General features: G+C 40.6%; 1 protein-coding gene across 2 annotated transcripts in view; it reads right to left on the bottom strand.

The window, feature by feature from the left end:
* cdkal1 (CDK5 regulatory subunit associated protein 1-like 1) overlaps positions 1-22,931 on the bottom strand; it is a 253,811-nt gene that overhangs the window by 170,089 nt on the left and 60,791 nt on the right. For both annotated transcript variants that reach the window (XM_040013109.1, XM_040013107.1), the window contains exons 5-6: positions 5,079-5,175; positions 1,281-1,329 (exon numbers count right to left, since the gene is read on the bottom strand). In XM_040013109.1, coding sequence (XP_039869043.1) covers positions 1,281-1,329; positions 5,079-5,175 — 146 coding nt within the window. The remainder of the gene's footprint in view (positions 1-1,280; positions 1,330-5,078; positions 5,176-22,931) is intronic.

The raw sequence follows: 22,931 nt of genomic DNA, 5'->3' as shown, positions 1-22,931 counted from the left end.
AATAAAAGTCACAGAGTAGATGTGTGACTGTGAGCTTGTGTGTAGGCTCACAGTTTAGGCTTGATGACACATTGTAAAATTAAGCCTTAGTTCAGCTGTCCTTCATTAGAGTGAACCCTGCAGTGCAAAGTAGTCACTCAGACGCACACACACACACACGCACAGTGTAAACTCAATCTGTTCTTTATTAGAGAACAGCTGGGGGTGTATGACAGCTTGACTAGACTCACTCACACTGTAAACTCTCTCTGACCGTCATTAAACAGCTAAGTGTGGTGGTTCGCTAACAGTTTAAACGGATGACCTATAACTGCCATGTGTGTCTGTCAGTGAGCTGCTCAGACAGAGAGGATCATTTAAGAAGCAGCTCAGACAGTTAGATCGGTTTCAACAAAAGCTGAAGACGTTTGCTTTAAAATACACATTTAAAACAATTATTTAGTCAAATGTTGTTGTTTTTTTGTTCTTTTTAGTTTACCGTGACAACATAAAAAGCATGCTCTTTCCATTCACTTTGGAAAATACTACATTTATTAACAACCTTAACACTATTATAGCTAATAATTTTTGATTTTTTTAACAGTGTTAGTATAATATTAAGTCATCAGCATTTGATTATGTGCTCTTCTGATGCAGTGTGATACACTCTGATTCTTAAGAAGTAGACCGTAGTAAGGTAGTAAAAGTGGAGAGACTAAAATAATACACGCGGTGGTTAGCACTGTGGCCTCACAGCAAGAAGGTCCTGAGTTCAGTTCCACCATCAGGCCTTTCTGTGTGGAGTTTGCATGTTCTCCCCGTGTTTGCGTGGGTTCTCCCCGGGTCCTCCAGCTTCCTCCCACAGTCCCAAGACATGCACTTAGTGGGGATAGGTTAGTTGGAAAGTCTAAATTGCCCATAGGTATGAATGCGGGAGTGAATGTGAGTGTGAACGGTTGTGTGTGTATATGTGTTAGCCCTATGACAGACTGGCGACCTGTCCAGGGTGTACCCCGCCTCTCGCCCTAAGACAGCTGGGATAGGCTCCAGTGCCCCCCGCGACCCTGCCAAAAGATGAGCGGAAGCAAATGGATGGATGGTTGGATAAAATAATACATCCTTGGATCTTATTCATTCTATGCATAAGTGCAAATTTGTTTTGTGTTGTAGTCGGGATATGGATTTGTGTTAGAGGACCTTAGTTTTGAGTTTAATTGCGGTGGTTAGCATTACGTTAAAGACCACGCAAAGACCGTAAAACAAGGATGCGTGTGTGTGTGTGCCTTTCTGTGGTAAAATACCTTTAACAGCCTCGTCCACTACTTCCACCACTCGATCAATCTGCTGGACCTGTAACACAAAGAAACAAGAGAAAACTTTATTGATCCTGAAAACCCAAGTCCTCACAGTCAAACAGAACCCTGATATTGACGACCCACAGACACACTGATACTCTGATCCACATTTAAACAAGGTGGATATGCAAATATACACAAAGGCCATATGCAATAAGAGCAGAGACAAACAAGCGTAAAAAGCTACAATCACCAGGCAGGATTAAGGAATATGGATTTCCTAAATGCCACTGAGTGTTTGTTGTGTATGTACTGACAAACACGTTCTGTGATAGATCCGACCACATAGGTAACAATAAAGCATTACCCAAGTCCATAGCTGTGTTTTTCTCCTCACTGTCTCACATAGAAAACAAATCCTGCAGTTCTGCTAATGGCTACTATAATGAACCACCGCACTAATAAAGAGAATAAACAAGGCCCCCACAGGCCACAGTTTAATAACAGGCAGACTTTAAGTAGGGTAATCTGGATACTAAAAGAGCCAGAATATTAAACGAGGAGTTCAAACTTTACTTATCTACCAACCGATATTACATGAAGAGGAAAGGAAGCAGAACGAGTGAAAGAAAGAAAGAAACAGAATACTAAAGTAGTGACAGGGGGGGAAATCTGGTCATTTTTCTGCTGTTATTTTCCTTTCGCTCTTCCCAGCATCCCTCACACCTCGAATTCTCTTCACTTTCACTCTACACTGGCCCTTGGCACTGGCTCTCAATGCCTTCAGGCCCATCACTTAAAATAAGCCTCCTTTCAAACACACACACTCAGATTCACACTGTGCTTTGCAGGAAGCAGTTACTTGCATGCCACATGCCTGAGTAAAACCTTTTTCAGTGTAATGGTCAAGCAATCTGGGCCCATTCAGAGCAGCAGCAGGCGTCCCTACATAGAGTAAAACTCAGGTGTACATTTCAGCTATTAATTTAGATCGCACTTTTCAACTTTGGCTGTTTTTAAATCCTCCATTGTACCCATAGAAAGAAAAGGATAAATACTGATATATTCAGCACATTTGTTGCATGTAAGAGGCAGTCACAGGTCTACTGGACGACATACATTTCTGCCTGTGCTTAAGCTTTATTTTAAGGTTTGTCGTTCTATTACCATAACTTAATGACAAGCACTAATGCGACATCCACAGTATTTGGATTAACCTTCGATAAAGTAATTAAAATTGTATATTTTTAAAAAACAGGACCATAAATACTGAGGTGTGACATTTCCTGCTCACAGCTTTGCATGCCCATTCCGATCCTCTGATTAGTTAACCAGCGCTGCGTAGGTGTGCGTAGGTGTGCGTAGGTGTGCGATGCATGGCAGTTACAGGATGCGACAAGTCTAGTTAAGAAAACCGAAACACTGCAGTCTTGCGTGACTGTCTATGAAGCTCACACAATACATTTGCAGTCATTAAACAGCAACCTCAAACAAAACAGCACAACAGCAATAAAACACCACTCAGAAAAGCTGGCAATACGCACACAGGTCACATAAAATGAATCCAACAGGAAGGCCCGCCTATTTATTTTTAACTACACTCCTTATCTGGCCGTTGGTGCAATCACTATACACAAATTCTGAACTTGTATTTGCATCCAATTTGCATAACCCACCAACTGCCACTATCATTACATGTTCCACTGTTGGAATACGGAGGGACTCTGCATTCTCATATATTTATGTCTGGGTTTGTTACACCGTGTGCCTGTTCATGCATGCGTGTGTCTTTAAGTTAAAAATGCTTGTCACTGAAGCTCTGGCAGTTATACGCTGTTTGTGCTTCACCCTGAAGCCTATTATAAACACAAGCCTGTTTATCTGAATAGAATCATATTATACATGCGTGTCACTATATCTGAATCGTATTAAGTTACATTGTGGCATTTTTAACTCAAACTGAATAACATTATTTATTGTTAAAGTATCTAACTTAGCACTTGAGCTGTCTTCAATCCATTCATTTTAAGGTAGTGGGAGTAATCAACGCAATACTGTTTGATTTGTTCCCATTTTCAGCAGCTTGTTTTACTTTCCATAAAAAAAACAAAATATCCAATTATAGAAATAAGAGCACAGCTTTGTACGGAGATTTAGAAGGCATATCCTGGTTGAATTACATTTTTAAAAATACCCTGCCAGATTAGAGACTTTTAGTCTTTAAAACTTTTTTATGGCGCCAATTCAGCAAGGTGCTGGAAACATGATAACATCACACAAATGCTGCAGACTTGTCAGCTGCACATCTATGATGCAAATCTCATATTCCACCACATCCCAAAGGTGCTCTTCTGGATTGAGATCTGGTGACTGTGGCGTGCAGACATCTTCAAGAAATCAATTTGATATGAATTAAGCTTTGTGACATGGTGTGTTATCCTGCTGGAAGCAGCTAACAGAACAGCGCTACCCTTTGTTCATAAAGGGTTATGGTCAGCAACAATACTCAGGTAGGTTGTGCTATTTAAATGATACTCAGTCGGTACTGAAGTAAATTGTATGGAGCCTGAACTGTTACTACAATGCACTGATCCATGTTTACATGTTCTTTACTCCAACTTCTGACACTAACATATGAAGTTTGGTAAGCGTGTGCAAATTGTAGCATCACTTTTCTTAGCTGACAGGAGCTCTCATGGCACTGCCCATCTGCTTCAAGGTTAGACATGTTATGCATTCAGAGACGTTCTTCTGCATACTTTGGGTTTTTTGATTCACCGTTGCTTTCCTACCAGCTGCCACTCATTCTTTTTCTCCTGCTTTTGGATTATTCTCTGTAAACCCCTAGAGACGGTTGTGTGGGAAAATCCCAGTAAATAAGACGTTTCTGAAATATTCAGACTATCTTGACTGGCACTCTCAACCAGGTCACATTCAAGGTCACGTGAAGCACCTTTCAGGTTAAACTTCAGCACTGTGTCTTGACGTCTACATGCCTCAATGCGCTCAATAGTTGCCATGTTACCGGGTAATTAGTTGTCTGCATTAACAAGAAGCTGAACAGGTGTAACTAATGAAGTGGCCACTGTGTATATGTGTTAGGCATAGAAGTGTTAGGATGATTTTGTCCAGGCTGCACTGTGGCAGTGTGCTGAAAAGCAAACAAACAACGAACTGAATCAATTATTCAATGAGGAACACTCATTTAGCTATTAACCAACAACAGGCTTGACATATCCATTAGTTCCTTTCTGTGACAGCAAAGGTGAAACAGAATAATTCATCTGCTCTGTATCTCTTTGTTATGCACTCCAATCACTCACCAGTGGCTGGTAACCAAAGCAGAATAGCTCAGTTTAAACAAGTAACAAGTTAAAATGTATTTATTGTCATATTTGTCTGTTTGCCGCTTGTACTCTCTAAAATATATTAATACTAGTAGCAAAAGTAACTAGAGGCTAGACTGCCCCCATGCCACCTTTAAAGGAAGCAGTCTATGCTGAGGAATCACTGACGTGTCCTTTCCTAGCTCCGTCTCTGTTCACCCATAACACCTCCCCATAGTACAGGAGTTAATGTACCCGATCTTCCTTCTCATGCAGAACATTTGTGACTGGGAAATGTTCTGCCTGAAGAGAATGAGCCCAAGACAGAGCAAGGTTAGCTGCCCCGTGAATGACATCCCGATCAATCTCGAAAAGCGTGTCCGTCTGTACTCGTCATCGGACACAAAGGAAGATAAAGAGACGCACCTTTAATACAGCCGAGTCAAAATACACAGATGTTCACAGAAAGTGCACGTACCCCAATGATGCTGAGACCTTTGAGGTAGTCCATCCTCGGCTGGGCCTGGGGAACGCATCCTGCTACTACCACCTTTTTCTGCTGTTCCTGGGCTTTTCTGTGCAAAAGCAAAAAGAGAAATAAGCATAGAATAGCAGGTTAACTGTAATATATGACAAACACTACTGTTTTTCTGTTCCACTTTCTGATTTAACCCAGGAAAAAAACTATGATCAAAAATATACAGTTAATATATCCTCTGGATCCTTTTGAAGATGAACATCTTATTTTAGAACCTCAACGGTTAAAATTAAAATGACTCCTTCATATCATATGTGCTAAAGTCTTCCCCTCCGACCATCTGTGTGCATGTAATTTTTGATCTCCACTAGAAAATTTCTTAGGCTGACATATTCTAATGCAATTTTCAGTGAGAGTAAATACTTTCCGATAGCTTGGGAAATGGATGAATCCAAGCTTATGCTTCATTTGGCAGAATGCATCTGGCCCCCGACCCATTAAAACAGATTTCCACAAGCCTTTGCCAAGCCAATCACCACTGTTTATTTAAAATGAGGCGTGTTTGATATAATGACCACACTGTAGGCTTTTTACATTGTCACCTCAGCCCTACATGGCACATTTCTTTGCTCTGACTGATTGAAGGTCCAGAGGCATTTTGATCTGTAGCTGATGAAAACAGCTTTTGAAATCATTGCTGGAGTAAGATGTTCCCAGCTAATTGCATTTATCTTTGCACGTAAGGCTACTGTGCTCCTAAGTCATTAATGGATAACGGCTTAACAACAGTGCAAACAAGCAAACTGTTTGCACGGTTGTCAAGCCAAACTGTCTGTATGTTCTAGCATAAGAAACAAACCTCCAAATTCTTCTGATACCCAATTCTTAAAGTCAAACTTTATAAATAAGTTACAGAAAAAAAAATCTATTTAAAGTGTGGATTTAATTAAAAGTAAATTGTGCACATCTATGAAATAAATCTACATGAAACTTAAAAATTAATTTAAAAAAACTAATGTTGTGAGTTTATTGTACTCAGAATTTGCTGTGTCATGCAAATTCACTCTTCTACAAGTTATTAGGTGAGAAAATGCTCAGTATATGAAGCTGAGAACACCATTATTTCAGTCGCTAAATGGCTGAGCCCAAAAACGTACAGGTCTAGTCTTTGATTGGCCACTGCAGCACCTTTATTCTTTCCATGTTCACACGTTTTGCTATAGATTTGCTGCTGTGCTTGTGATCATTGTCCTGACGTAAGACTGAATTTCAGCCAAGCTTTAGCCTCCAATTTGAATAATTGGAGGCTAAACAGAAGAGTTCACAGTCGACGCCATGACTGCAAAGTGTCCTGGCCCTGTGGCTGCAAAACAAGCCAGAATCCTTATCCCTCCATGACCGTGCTGAACAGGTAGCATGAGGTTGGCTGATACGCTGTGCTTGTTTTTTTTACAAACATGGACAAATATCTCCACTGTCATATGTCTAAAGTACATCGTTCCAGAAATCTTGTGGTTTCTTCAAATTAAACTGCATAAACCTTAGCAATGCTGCCGCGTTCTTTTTAGAAAGAACTGGCTTTATCCTCGTAACTGTACTGAACTTTCACATTTATCATGCTAACTGCAGCCTGTAGCTTCTGAGATGTAGCTCTTGGGTTTTTCATCATTACATGATCTGAACTTGAAGGGAATATGTAAAAATTTTCCAATCATCAGTCCAACAATCGCCAATGGGCGATTGTTAACGCAGCTTAAACGCAGCTTAAACGCGGTCATCACGATTAAAATTTTTAACACTCTCAACCCATCTGGAGCGCAGAATGAACAAAATTTGGATAAACTGCCATTTCAGGGATTTTGACTCAATCTGCGCTCCAGATGGGTTAATTGTTAATCGTGTTAGTCATGATGACGGCGTGTAAATGCTGACAGCACTAAAAAAAATATAAAGTCGCCAATTTGGGATTTCTTTGGCTTTAAACCGGATGAAACAGGTAAACCTATGGATGTAACCAAAGTGGTGTGCCGCCTGTGCAGACGTAGAATGCGAGCAAAGTACAGAAAAACACGACTAACTTGCATGTGCATGCATGTGTCCACCATCCGGCTGAGTATGCTAGACTATCACCAGCTTCTGCAGCTCCATCAACAAGCATTTGGGCGCACTCTGAGGAGGGTGCACCTGCTCGCAGATGTAAGAGGGTGCTGTTAAAACAGTGCTATTAATTTTTTTTCTGTTGACTGCTTCAATTAGCTCCATCATTATTAGCAAACTTACTCATGGGCAAATAAGTAAATAAATCGCCCTTGTAAAAACTATCGATGATAGTCGATATATTCGTCCAATCGCCCAACCCTAGTATGAAGCACATATAGCAAAGCATGCATTACACCTGAGGTGGAAACAAACTAGTAAACAAAGGCACCATTTTTCCTTTTCACATTAACTAAGGTACATTATGTGTACATATATGTGTTTTTTATACTACTTAAATTGGTAATGCAGAAAATCCAATATTGACAAAACAAAGCAATGTCAAACATTTCATGTTGCATGTCAAATATTTACAATATTGATTAATAACTGGTAAAACACTTAACAAGGCTTTAGAAATCCACACTGATAAGACAATCTGAATTAAAAAGCAGCGAGGTAGTGAATTCGTGAAACAAACCAGAAGGAAATTGTGTGTGTGTATTTGTGAGTGTGCATGTGGATTTATGCAAGTCTTTATGTCACATCCAGTTAGTGACAGTGAGATTTAAGGCATTCGGTCTGTCTGACAAAAGCTTTTGGAAGAGCTGCCCAGACTCTGCAATGAATCTTTAATAATGAAGCCTCCTGACAGCTGGAGTGAAAGAGGGAGGTAGAGAGGGAGGGACGGAAGGGGGGGGGGGGGGGGGGATGCTTGTAAGTGAGGTAGGAATCATAGGAGTAGGCAGCAAGGAGCAGCAATGAAACTGGATGCAGAACTGTCAGCTGTGTTTTAATTTAGACTGTTTGATTCTTCAGGAAAACAAAGAAAGTGATGAAGGTAGGGAGGGTGGGGGTGGGAGAGCATGGTGTGATGGGAGAAAGATCTGTGAAGGTAGACATCGCAATTCAAAGCCAGTTTAATCTGTCTCGTGTATGAGAAATGAGGGGACTGATAAAAGCTAAAGTTTGTATGAGAGAAGAGATGGAGGAGAAAAAAAGAGATGAAAGCAAAAATTAAGGACTTTTGTCATTATTTGATTATAAGAAGCTGCTGGCATTAGGCAGTGTAGTTTCAGAACCAGAATCTGTTTAACTGGAAAAACAGGTACACAGTGCACATACAAGGGAATTTGAGTCCAGTATATTTAGTGTTATATAATGCTTGTATATAAATTCTAGGAAAAGGTAAAGAAAGAATGAGAGTTTTCTGACACCAGAAAAAAAAAAAAATGGTGGGCAGACAAACTTTCATGACTAGGTTAAGTGAGTCAGAAAAGCCCGGACAAAAGAGTCGGTATCTGTTTAGACTAGCTTGTTCTTCCCACACTGGCAACGCCGCACATACAGACACACTCACAGTAGGGGTGCGTCTGCATAATTCACACCGTCTCCTGCCAAAATGCGCCAAACGTTCCTTTAATGCTCTGCTCGCTCTCTGCACACAGACTCGGAGCCATAGCTGACACAGCGAGTAAGCAGACAGCGCCTGAGTCGCCGCCTCAGTGCCCCAGGGGGAACGGGCCAATCACGCCGCACGCAGTTCCTGGGTGGGATGGGACGGAATGGGATTATGCGATGCGGTTGCCGTGGTGATACTTTTGAGCCCAACCAAGCGCTCGTTGCCAGTGACCCGGACTAGAGCAGATGTCCCCCAAGATCAGACGACGAGGTGTGTGTGTGTGTGTGTGTGTGTGTGTGTGTGTGTGTGTGTGTGTGTGTGTGTGTGTGTGTGTGGGACTACACACACGTTTCTCTTTGACTTCTTTGGCACCTCGCCCTAAATCTCTACGGCCCTCTGTCAACTCTTTGTCACCACTCTCCATTGCCTCAGGACCACACGCACAGACACACACACACTGAACACCCACATGCTTCAACGATACAATGCATACACATGGTCCTGGCTGGCAATGCCATCAGTGCACAATATTCTATGCATACATGTATGACCTCTGTGATATGTATGCATGGTACAGAGTGCTGTGCTGTACATACAGGTTTTTAACAGCTCAGTAGACACAGTGAATCAGTCAAATTAAACCAGACTAAATGTCCAAGTGACTTGATCAGGTTGACTTGGGAGATGTCTCTGCTATGAATATGACATTAAAATAACTTAAGGCACTGGATGGACCGCAGTGCATGACCTATATAAAGGCCTCTTCAATTTTGTCACAACAAAACCTGAAGTGAAAGAGAGGCCCTTCCTTAGTGGATTACAGCAGCCGCTGAGATGTAGTGACATCATATAAACGGAGGTAATATGCTGAAGTCTCCTTAATTCCTACTCATTTGAAAATGGTTATGTTAACAAGAAAAATGGCAAAGATAAGATAAAATAAGATGACCTTTATTAGTCCCACAGGTGGAAAATTGGTTTCCCACCTGTGGGACTAAGATCGAAACAAAAGGTATCGATCTTTATCCTTTTTACGAAATGCTTTTTAACGTAGTATATGTAGCGTCACTTTGGGCTTATATGAAGTTTTGTGTTGACCTGAACAGAAGACTACTATCCTACACACTGCTATGGTCAACAAGATAGCCACCACCTCCCACAGAAACATTTAATGTGTATTTCCATTGTCTAGATCAAACCAGAACAATTATCAGAGGCACTAAAACCTAGACGCCAATCTAGTGAGGTTTCTTAGTCAGAGCAAGAATGAAAGGCAGGAGTCTGTGCATTAGGCAGAAATTATCACAAAGTTCTGTGACTCAGACTTAAAAATTAAAGACCGATTCAAACTTTCTTCTCCTTGTGTGGTTCTGCAACAGTTTCAGTGTGTCTGCCACTGTTGGTTTGCTCCTTCCTATGAGCACATTGTGCATCTGCAAGGCCCACTCGATCTCATTCAGTCTTGCCAAATGGCAGCACTTCAATTTTAATTTTATTTTAACCTTAGGATGTTTCAAGAAAACGTAGCATGGGCAATATGACCCCAAGGAAAGAACATAATACCATATATTTGAATATATCTGGTCACATCAGACCAGATATATTAAGATGAGTTTGCCACATCTTCTCTACACAACTTTGATTTCCATGGTATCATCACAGTCACACATGTGCAAGTGCAAAGAACTGTAGCATCCCACTGGAAGTGGTCTAGAGGTGCACAAGGAGCTGATGCTGACGGAAAAACCTTCCATCCATCCATCCATCTTCTTCTGCTTTATCCGGGGCCGGGTCACGGGGGCAGCAGCCTAAGCAAAGAAGCCCAGACCTCCCTCTCCCCAGCCACCTCCTCCAGCTTATCCGGGGGAACACCAAGGCATTCCCAGGCCAGCCGAGAGATATAATCTCTGCAGCGTGTCCTGGGTCTGCCCCGGGGCCTCCTCCCGGTGGGACATGCCCGAAACACCTCACCCAGGAGGCGCCCAGGAGGCATCCTTGTCAGATGCCCGAACCACCTCAGCTGGCTCCTTTCGATGTGGAGGAAAAACCATCTATACATAAACACATCCACTATAGTTTGTGGTTTTGTATTATACTTCTTTCTTTCTAGCCTGCCTACAGTTGTTGGTGCTGCCGTAGTGTAGAGGTTGCACGGATAAGTACATGCAGTCGCAACAAACTGGACACCAGCACAGAGTGCTGGTAGGGCTCTTCGATATAACGATATATATCGGATGACGATATGAAAACGTCTATCGTTTCATTTTATGCTATTGTTTGTTTCGTGGTGTTGCAAAATAAACTGTTTACAGCAATATTTTTTCACTGTTTGATGGTAACTGTAGGATTTCTTATACTTCCATCCTTCTCTTATATTTAATATAACCACACTACGGACGGACAAGCGACTGTTTTTACACGTTGTCATTAGCAACAACGACGGTAAAAGCATTGTGTGTCTCCGCCGTCCGCTTGTTTATTTTCCACATAAACCTTTCACAATTAAGCTGAAGACTTTGAGATTTTTCAAAATCTGAATCACATGAAATAGCATGTAGAGTGTTTACAGACGAGAAGCTAAAAAGAGCCGTCAGGTGCTAAAAAATAAACCTTAGAACAGGCTTTTCCCCGCAGCACACCGTGTAATAAATACTCACTAAGAAAGTTGCGGCCGTTTCAACTTATTTAACACTCGACTCCAGTTACACGACGTCCAGCTGAAAACACTTCACGCAAGTCAAGTTGCCCGAGATTCACAGAATTTACAGGAAATGTAAAAATTTTGAGATATATATATCATTGCCGGGACGATAAATGTGTTATATCGGGATATGAGATTTTAGTCATATCGCACAGCCCTAAGTGCTGGTGTCCAGTTTGCGCACACCCTCCGATTTTGAAGGACAGATACAAACAGACCCCTGGCATACTTGCAAACATGGTGAGTATAACGCTGGTGTAACTGTGTCCTCTCAATGACTCTCCCTGCTGCTCAACATCCTCAGCCCTACATAGTGGGGGAGAGGATGAGCTCATTACACACACACACACACACAGAGCCAGCCATATGCTCCTTTACAAGCATGTTGCTTAAAGGATGAGGTCATACTGGTAAGAGTGGTGAGGAGTTTTGTGTATGTGAGATGTACACATTGGCGGTTTAGCGTGATTTGAATTCGATGCATTTTGGGGGAAGCAAAGTCCAAAACATAAACTTACCAACATGTCAGGTGTGTCCCTTCTTCTCCTTTCCTATATCTGGCTTGTCCTTGCCCCTGTCTCCCTCATCCTCTCATCTCCACTCCGACAGTTGTTTCTGGCTGATTTGACAGCGAGCCAGCCACTCGGCACACTCCTGACCTCTCTGCATTAGCATAAGCAGCAAGGGGCAAGGTTAAGTACCCATCAAGCCTCAGTAATTAAGATGTGAACCGGTGTGTGTGCGAATGTGAGGCCAAATGTATCTAATCTTCCACTTCATTTATGTGTCACTTCCACAAACTTCTACACACAGAATAATTCAGTCTCACGGATGGTCACTGTCCTAATTTCAATTCCAGGATGGATATCGAAGTCTAAAACTTTACCTTACATACGTTTGAGCTGCTTCAATATATGTTTTATTCATCGTTCCATATTTATTTCCCCACGTGTTTCATCCAAGCAGCAGCAGGATATGGATCTGCGCTGACTGACAGCACAGGCTGTTACTCTGATGAAGAATGTAGCCTTCCCTGAGTGAATAAGTACATCTGCAAAGTTTACCCAAAACAACTGTCAAAACACAAACAATATAAATAAAACAGCAGCTAACTCTGGGCCTAAGGGATCTGACTGCAGACAAACTAAAATAAATGAAAGCCATTAATGTAGTGGAACAGGATCCTGTAGGAGATGTTGCTGAGAGAGAGAGAGCAAAGAGCGAAGAGGGAGGAAAAGCAAAGGAGGATTCAGTGAAACTGTGAAAAGAACATCTTTATAAGAAGGAGAGAGAGAAGACAGCACAGGGGTGAAGCTAGAGGAGATCAAACGCGGGGAAACCTGAGAGCAAAGTCCCACAGAGCCCACCCGAAGTTAACTGCCAAATGTAAGGTTGACCTTTTAAAGACCGACGAGTGTCCATGAGCGATCTATTCCAGCTCAGACACTCGATACAGTGCAGCAATACTCTGTTACTGCGCCTGAATGATAAGCCTGATGTCTTTAACTGCATTTACACCAACTTTAGATTACACAGGCTCTCTTTATCAATCTCTGGTATTATTATTGTAATATAGGATAATGACGACTGCTTTCCAAATGAATCAGTGTTTTGGATATAATCAGAGCAAATCCAACCCAGCGGAATGGCAAACTGCATGATTTGTCTTTAATCTGGTCAATACGCAAACATGGACATTACTCTGTGCTGTTATTTTGAAATTTCTCATCAGTGTTAATGTACCAGAATTAACTTCACTGTTACTTGCCGTCCAACAAAACCATCCATCTATCAGCTACACTCACTTATCTTCAAAGCAGCCACGGCCTGTACAAGCTGACACTCGGTTAGAGGCGAGGTACACTGAAGTGTGTTTGTGCTAAATGGCGAGGGGTTGTGGGATCAGTCACGAGCGTATTTGAAACTGGCTTTGAGTAAAAGGAAGGAAAAAGGGCACATCTATTAGCACAACTTCATCAAAAAGTAAAAAGACAGGCAGGAAGAAACTCAGAAGGAAATGAAAGAGAGAAATGTAAAGGTCAGGGGCTGCTATAGTTCCTTGGGACCTCTCCCTTTCTTTCAAACACTCAGAGATAGAAATTCTTCAGCAGTGCTATGTTGTTTTTAATTGGCTAGACAGAGGCAAGCAAGAGCAAAACTAAATGAGAAATTAAAAAAACAAATAGACAACAAGACCAGCAGCAGAGAAGGGATTAATCAATAAAACATAACTACAAGAAAGCAGATCTCATAAACACGCGTTGTGGAATATGATGGTAAATGCAATATAAAACTGGGCAGCCTAAACGTTGAAGACAAGCTGTGAAAGCCTAGAGTCACCGCAATGGTGGCCAGGCCCAGTCCATCTGCAAACATAACCACGTATACAAGGAGAAAAAACTCATAACAATAATAATAAAGTCAACAGCATGGCTCATTTTCAGTTTTGTACATTTATTACTAATGCGCTTAATAAAAGCATTCACATTTGAGCTGTGTTTTACAGGATACAGGCCAATCAAGATCTGTTGACCAATCGATGCACATCTATAACACAGCAAGTTTATGGCCAGCTCACATGGCCTTTGGGTATATCAGAGATCGGGCTGCAGACCAATTGTCAACATGGGGCTAGTTAAAAGCAAGGCAGACAAAATGCAAGGCTTACAGATTACAGCCTTTAAAAAAAAGAAAATACCTGCCACGCCGGCCCAACGCTGTGAAAGACGACATCTGTCTTGTAAAAACTGCTGAATGTGTGATAAATATTCCATTACTATAAATGAGTTGTATTCACCACTTGAGTGGTTCGTAATAGAGAAAATGCTAGTTAAAAAAAAAAAAAAAAACAACACAACAGCGCACAAACATTCAGACACGCAGACTCCAGGGAATAACTTTAGCTAAGCTGAACCTGAATCCCGGGAAGAGTCCCAGGAGTCCCATTTCTAATGCAAAGTCCTGCTTTCTATATGTGAGACGCTTATGGAACAACGACACGCTGCCAGCCCAGCAGCCTCAAGCTGCGCTGAAGAGGCCGAAAGGGGAAACAGCTCATGAAAGCAGAGGGTTTGTATTCTTTAAAAACCAGGAAGGATCTCACGAAACACAATCACACGCTTAGAACAAACATCAACTGGAAAATGCATCGCACTGAGCTCCTGTTTGGGAACGGCAGCAGTTATACGATAGTGTGGCAGCTTTAGTGTCAGACTGAACAGGTCATTTCAGTGGGGAATAAAGATATTTACCATGGTGAGCCGCAGCCACTGAAAATATGGGAATGTTAGAAGCAGGGAAACAAGCGTTTGACTTCCTCCATTTGTGCAGGCATGAGCGACTATGCAGCGTCTCTGTGTGTTTGTGTTTCTGCGCAATTATTTTGATCCGAAAGAGGAGACGAGCGAAGAATATTTGCTGGGATGACACAGGTGAAAGGACATTCTGGTTGAATGGATCCCTACAAAATTAGTCCAAGCATAAACAATCATGATTGGTTTCAAGGTCATAAATTATTACAAGCAAGGGTTTGGAAAAGTGGAATGGCACATGCTCAGTGACCTGGAATGCATCAGTCTTTGCAAACCAACACATTTTTTTTTAGTTTTACAAAAGACAAAGACAGAATAATTACACCCTTCTAATAAGTAAGGATTGCATAGCAGTATTCAAATTGTCTATTGTATTTACACATAAAATAGTAAGGGTTGTTTTGAAATGCATGACAGACTGATGCAAACAGTCAAACTATTCAAACCTTCTGTTCTTGCAGGTTAGGTTTCTTGTGGTTAGGGATTGCTCTGTGGTTCTAGACCAGTTGACTCTGACGCAGCATGCATACAAATAATCATTTCCTAGATTATAACACTGCAGAAACACACTGGGACCGTCGTCCGTCTTACTTTCCACCTTGCTGTTCTACAACTTCTGGCACAGAGAGAGGGTTGCTGCCACCTGCAGTAAAGTCTGGCTACATAACATGCAAGACTCCACAGTTAACTTTTGTTTTACATTATTTATATTATGAATATTTACCATATCATCCAACAAGTACTTCTGGCAAAAGCAGCTACACTAAATATTCAGTGCATCTAGTTATGTCTATAATTACAGAATAACAGGAAAACAGTAAATGATGAGATTAAGATGAAGACTAATAATGGGCACTAGGGAATACTCACTTCTGTACTATAAGCAAACACTACCTCAGAGCTGTTTAGTATATCGTGCTGCAAATGTCTCAACTTCAAGTAAAATCTGTTTCATCTTACTGTAATTCTTCCTTTGATGGATATTTCTATATTAGCATAAACACAGGAAATAAAGGGTTTTTCTGAACATGCAGCTTCGATATCATTTTATGTGGGTGGAGGTATTGCAGGGAAGGTGCTGAACACAACCTGAAGCTATAGTGTGCTATACTTGGCAACTCCAGAGAAAAAGTGAGTTTCTGTAGAGAAGACGAGGCTTATTTTCTACTCTGTGTTCACAGCGATCTATACTATGAATATAGCTGTGCACTTAATATAGGAGACGTGATTGTGGAGTATGTTCCTCGTGTGTAATGTTTGTATCCAGGGAAGAGATGAACAGATGAAAGAAATTATGCATGTTAACCTCGTACTTTGCATCAGTGGAAATCAAGGCAACATGGAGTTTAGCTTTGCGTCCCCTGACTGACAGTTTGGGAAGAAGTAAACAGACTGCTTTTCATTTCCTGATACACTTGCCTGGCATGAAAGTTGGACTAAAAATCTCTTACTGGACAGTCAGACTTCTGCGGTAAATCTTTGTGAAGCTAACAACATAACCTGTGTGGTTTACACCGTCACCAGCATTCATGCTTTTTATTGGTCGTTTGCCTGTTAATTACCTGGTGGGCCTGTCCCAGTGACACAACAGAAACAAAGTGCTAGGACTTATACAATGTGACCAAATATATTTGTGCCTCAAGCTTTTCCACTTCGTTGTAGACTTCCTACAATCTCATAGATTTGGTGGGCTCTCTCCAGGAATTAAGGATGCGATTGCTATTCTCTCACTGATGGATTTAAAATGCGAACTCTTGAAGCAACATGCAGTTAAGAGCTGCAGGGAGGTACACTTCAGGGAGGAAATGTTTGGGTTTTTTTAACGACGCACCTTCCTATTTAACAAAGAGGTATAAATCTCTTGTGCTGCAATAATGATAAAAACACAAGCAAGAAATAAAAGATAAAATTAAATTATTTAGGTTGGTGTGCCGTTATTATTTTTTATGTGAACAGTCATTAAAAAAAAAGCAGATATGTGAGTAAATGTACAGTCAGAGCAAAAATACAAGTGTGGGAGTCTCATTACAGAGCTACAAAAGTCTAAGCATCTATTCAGCCTGTTAATTTCCCTGGCTGAAGAGGCTCTACAGTGGCTCATCAGTCCCTCTAAATAAGACCCCTCGTTTTACCACAGCGCCTTATTTATTCTAAACAACATTCTGCTGAAATTCAAGGAAGCAGTGCACACAAAGCCAACTGCGCGACTGAATCGCTTTGCAGGACCCCCTTTCTTTGTAAACATTAATTTATGTAATGCTACTTTTCTTTTCTTTACTCTTCTCATCAGAGTCAACGCCAATTAAAAGGAAGGTCCAAGACTCGCTTCATTATATTAGAAAGGAGGAGGACAAAAAGGGTATGAGGAAGGAAAAGGCTTTACTGAAAGAGGTGGTGATTATGGAATACATTTAGCTTGTTAGAAGGACGCTGAATATTTTTACAGATGCGCATGAATAGAGTCGTCTCCACCTCTTTTGTTGAACCGTGTTTATTACAGCTTTCTCCCTTCATACACTTTCAATTTGTTAGGACCACGTTCAATGCAGACTCATATACTGTGGTGTACAATAATAAAATGACTTTCAGTTTCTAAGACACTTTAAGAATACATTTGTACGCTGCATCAAAATGGACATCAGTCTTCATTTGAAGCTTAACATCCATTTCCTGTATAAGCTACAACGAAGGACTGCTGCTAACAGCTGGGTAAAATTCTTGTTACACCATGCACGCTGCATGATTTTTAAATATTTGCACCTGCATAACTAAAACACATCTCTTCAAAATCGGTCACTATTCTTAGATTTAATTTTCACGTAGGGTGTTGTGTTCATCTGCAAAAGTCTAGATGTTATTTGAGGTTTTGTTTTGTTTGTTTTTTAAATCAATTTCAGTGAGAACAGCTCAAAGATGTAGGAGTCAGAAAAAGCTACAATTACAAACTCAAAGTCACTGAACACCCATACACAAAACTGTATGACACAACAGTTTACAGCAGTATACTGTACAAAGAAGCAACTTAAATATTTTCTTTCTACTGTCTGACTTCACTTACCCTAAAATCAGTAATCAGGTTAAGCAGTTTAACATGCTAAGTAATCTAGCTGGAAGCACATAAAACAGACGATGACAGTGATAAAACTATTAAATGGAAAAAATAGTTATTGTAGTTGAAGTAACAATAATAGCTTATGCTTAATTAACAAGTGAACTGCCTTTGTAATAGCAAAAACCCAGGGCTAACCCTTAAGTGACATGGCTATGCCCAATGTACAGCCCTCAAGTGAGTGTAGCTGATACAGAGGAGATGCATGATGGTATCTTGGCTGACAGAATCACATATCCAAATATACACATAATCCCTTGTCATCGCAAAAATCCAGAGCCTTAAACACGCGCTCGGATTCCCCGCAGCAGCATCGCTTCCTTGTATATCTGTCTGTTTGTTTACAGTACCTCACATGTTAAGAACTGCCCCAGGTATACTGAGGCTCTGGCTTACCAATCCCTTACAGAGGTTGGCAGCTAACTGTGTACATTTCCACACATGTGTGCGCTGCATATACCTGTGGCAAAGTTGTAAGCCCTGGGCTTCTGTCACTCCAAATAGTGTTTGAGAAATTTCTTGGCTAGCTCGCTCCTGCCCATCAGCTGGTTAAGCAAAATTAGAAACGAGCCGTTCTAAGAGTACCGAGATACTTAGATGGCAACATCTTCTAGACGAATATAAAGCGACTGGAAATAATATACACTATAAAATTCACATTAATACTGAAACACAATCAAGCGCATGTTTTGTTTACATTAGGTTTGCAAGAAGACATCCACAAATTAGCAACCCTCTGCAACATCTGTATTAGCTCCTCCAGTTCCCTCTTCTTTAAAGCTGACCTCTAATGTTATGCTGTCATTGGTTTTTCACTCCAATCTTTTCCACTGTGTGCATCGCCCTAAACACACCTCAGGGTTTAAGCATAAATCACGCAAAGGTCGGAGATGTTACTGTCATCTTGCATGACTTAATGTATATCAAGCACCATATTTAAACCCTCAAACCTGGATGTGACATCCACTGACTGAAACTTTAAGAGTGTTTGTGTCTTCATCAGGCCGATCGGGGTACCGCAAAGCTGGCCAAATAATTCTGCAGTCGCTCGTCACCCTGAAGCTGCATGAAGAGTGAACACACCATTTTCTTGGGAAAGAATGTCATCTTTTATAACTTGCAGCGAGTATAAAGAATCTCTGTGGCTCAGTGGTAATTTCCAGGTCAGTGCTTGTTTAGCTAGCACTAGCAAAAAGGCCTCTGGAATTGTCAGGTGGAAAAAAAACAAATGAATAAATAAATAGAGGCGAAGACCAAGACGGGGAATGCAAGAGCAGCTTACAGGTGCTCCTCGAGAAAACGCACTAAACTCTCTCTTACCATTGCTCTTTCCTTTTCTCACATATGAAGAGTATTAATAAATGAGTAGGCAATCTAAAAGCAGTTTGCTGAAACAGAGTAGGCCTGTGTGACACGATCAAGTTTGATGTAGTTTTGAAATCCACGCGTCTGCACCCAGTTTTTGCCTTTCCTTGTTTGTCTCTACGGGTGAAAAGATCCAGGCCGATCATGTTTCAGTGTCACAGGTTTTGGTTTAGTGTCAGAGCCTTCTGTGTGTAACTAAAGATACTTGATAGGAACACAGCAGCTGCTATCCTGTCTGTTACACAAACACCCACACCTGCCACCTGAAGCAGTCGGTCCCACAGGCCTTTTCTTCTTCTTCCTTCTTTCACGCCCACCCACTGAATCAGCAGACATTATGGCATCTCTGTGGACCAGTGTGTCACACGGGTCCAAACACACAAATATGTCTAGAGAGATAATCTCGCATTAACGCATTGTCTTTCATGCCAGGGAGGCGGTTTGAAATCAGGTGAGAGGGGGGCGGGGCAGCAGGTGTTGTGTGTATACGTGACTTTTTCTCAGTGCAGGTGAACAGAAGGTCAGAGCGCTACTCTCCATATGCCATCTGTCAGATGAGCTACATCTCTCACTGACATTTCACTACTTGAAATAACGATGTCAAACTACTTAGACTCCAGTCCAGTGCATTCACCGGTAGAGACACACAAACATCAAGTTTCTCATCAAATATTTGCTTTAGTTTGTAGATTTAGTTGCCACATTACACAAAAGCGATTCCTTTAAGGGTGCAACATTTGCTTTTTAATCTGTCGATTATGTTTTGAGGAATTTTAAAGTGTGAGAGAGAAGCATTTTGAAATGTGACATATGTAGATTTCCACATTATTTCAGCTTGATTAATTCTTTCCGCTTTAGAATTCATGCGCTTTTCATAAATACCTTGATCTGCATGCATTAATCCATATTTACAAGTAATACCCAAACTTCTCACAGCTAGAGAAATGGACTTTGCTGACTGTGAACATTTGCACCGGAGACATTATGCTTCCCTCAGTGAGAGATTGCGCTATACAGTGACGTAACTCCCTCGTTTATCGCGGGAGTTACGTTGTAAAAATAACCAGCGATATGTGAAATCCGCCAAGTAGACAACTTTATTTTTTACAATTATTATAGATGTTTTAAGGTTTTAAGACACTTTATACACTTTTCACAGACAGGCATGAACATTTTCACACTTTTCTCTCTTGTTTATACCCTCAAAGTTCAAACCTTTGTAGAAAAATAAGACCAAAGGCACGCGCGGTTGCCTTTGACGGTGCAAAATGTTTCGTCGACATTGCTGTGTTTGTTGGGGAGAAAACTGGGGTGGCTGCAGCTCAGGAGGTAGAGCAGGTCACCTACTGATCAGAACGTTGGTGGTTGGATCCCTGGTTCCTCCAGTCTGCATGACAGTCTGCATGTCAAGTGGGCAAGTATCTTGGGCAAGATACTAACCCCAAGTTGCTCTCCGATGCATCCATCGAAGTGTGAATGTAGTTAGACAGCACAGTAGAGAAAGTGCTTGTGAGAATGGGTGTGACTGGGTGAATGTGGCATGTTGTATAGAGCGCTTTGAGTACTCCGGGACAGTAGAAAAGCACTATATAAGAATCAGTCCATTTACCATAACTTACAAACATACAGTACATATATAATACAAATATACAGCACTTCAGAGTCACACTGCTAACAATCGAAGATTTATGTAAATTTGACAAGCTGAACCCATCCTGACTGCAAAGGAGACACGGCACAAGATTGATTGACAATGGTCTACAGCCAATCAGGACGCAGAACACAATGCACTGTAAAAAAAAAAAAAAAAAAAAAAAAAAAAAAAAAAATTAATAATAATAATAAATATATATATATATATATATATATATATATATATATATATATATATATATATATATATATATATATATATATATATATATATATATATATATTTTTTTTTTTTTTTTTTTTTTTTTTTTTTTTTTAAAAAAGCATGCAAAATTGCACACACACAAAAAAAAAAATAAATCAGTGAAGCAGCGAGGCCACGAAAGGTGGCGTTATAGCGAGGGATCACTGTATTCCATTGTTTTGAAAGCTCTAGTCCTTTCACTGATTGGATAAACTAGATAGGCTGACCGAGAATAGCATAAACAGTATGTGAAATGTGATGAAGCCTGTAAACAGACATGCAGGGCATCGTCTGATTTTCAGTATGCTCTGATTGGACTGCGGATCAGCAGGTCAGCTTCACGCATGTCCAGTTGCGAGCTAGTCTGCTTCACACATGGAACACATATATGGGCTTCCTACAGCCGTTTAGCTGCTTGCAGACTCAAAGCCACACACTACGAGCAGCCTGTTCTCTTATGGTGTGAGTGAGAAAGATATAAAGTTTGCCAAAGTGAACCACAGGAAACAACAAAAGAAACTTAAAAACAAACCTAACCAGATACTTTCATCACCTTTGCCTAGTTGAACATGGCTATCCAGAGGTCAAAGCCATGTATGAGCCTCAGTATGAGCAAAGGCTCAAAGGACTATAAGGAACATGATGAGTGAAAGACAGAAAACTGCCCATGCCTTGTTTTTTGGTGAATTAAAAATTAAGTGGGTTATTAAATTAAGGAAGTAATTGATTGGTTCTGTTACATAAACCTGTAGCATCTGCCTTTTTCCAGTAGCAGAGAACTTTATTTCCTTTGTTTTAAGCAAAAGAAGACGCTGGAAAGGTGACTGTGTTTTGTACATGCTGACAACTATTGTTCTTAGAAAGAGAATCAGGATCTTCAAAAATAAATGTATTAATTAAAAACAAAAAGTATCGGCAGGTTACACCCTTGAGGGGAAAAAAGAAAAAATTAACCTGTAACCCAACAAGAGGAAAGACGACTAATTTGAATTCTACATCTTTTGACGACAAAAGACGTAGTCTGGCCACACACAAAAGATGAAATTAAACTTTTGAAAACTGCTAAATTGTCTAAGCATAACGAAAAGACCCATACTAACCAATTTAGATTTTGCTGAAACTAATGTTCACACAATGTGCTCAAAATGCTCAAACAAAAGGTGTCAAAATTAACCCTGCCAGGCTCCATTCCCCTATATTTCTTCAGCTTTATAATTACATTTTATTCCCAAGGGTCTAAAGAGTACAAATGAAGGATATTGACTTTAGGTTTTCACAAATTCAAAATATTAGTAGTATGTTAAAACAAAAAAATGCAAGTACAAGCAAAGAAGCTGCCACCGTAAAGATGTAACCTTATTAATCAATATTTCCATTCAAAAAGTTTCTAGTTTTTCCTAATAAGACCTCATTTAGGATGAGTAAAAAACACAAAAACCCTCAAATCTCAGTTAATTTAATTCAGCCCTGAACTGGGCTCGACTCTTTTCCACGTCTCTCCCAGTCGTTTTTCTCCTTTCCCATCAGTCTCTCTCACTCTCTCTCGCCATGAAAGTCCTAATGAGGTGCTAATGAGATTCGCAGTCTTCTTCTGAATGAGATTACAGTGAATTATGTATAAAGCCTTTAAATCATTGCTTTAAAATTACATGAGTTGGCCATGTAGCAACATGACAGCCTTGTGTTTTTAGAAACTGACAGCACAGCAGCAATGCTAATTTTATTAAACAGAAATCACTGTGCAGTCATTTTAAAGGCTGGTATTTCTCTAAATAACATAAAATACACACAGGCTACATACTCGTATAGCAAGAACCCATTGCCCCAGAATTTGAACTGTAAAACTAATGACCAAATTTAGAGAAAGAAAAA

Source organism: Simochromis diagramma, unplaced genomic scaffold (assembly GCF_900408965.1).
Source record: "Simochromis diagramma unplaced genomic scaffold, fSimDia1.1 OVJJ01000618.1, whole genome shotgun sequence".
NCBI classification, from domain to species: domain Eukaryota; kingdom Metazoa; phylum Chordata; class Actinopteri; order Cichliformes; family Cichlidae; genus Simochromis; species Simochromis diagramma.
The sequence above is the reverse complement of the archived record's forward strand: the minus strand, read 5'-3'. Positions and strand labels throughout refer to the sequence as shown.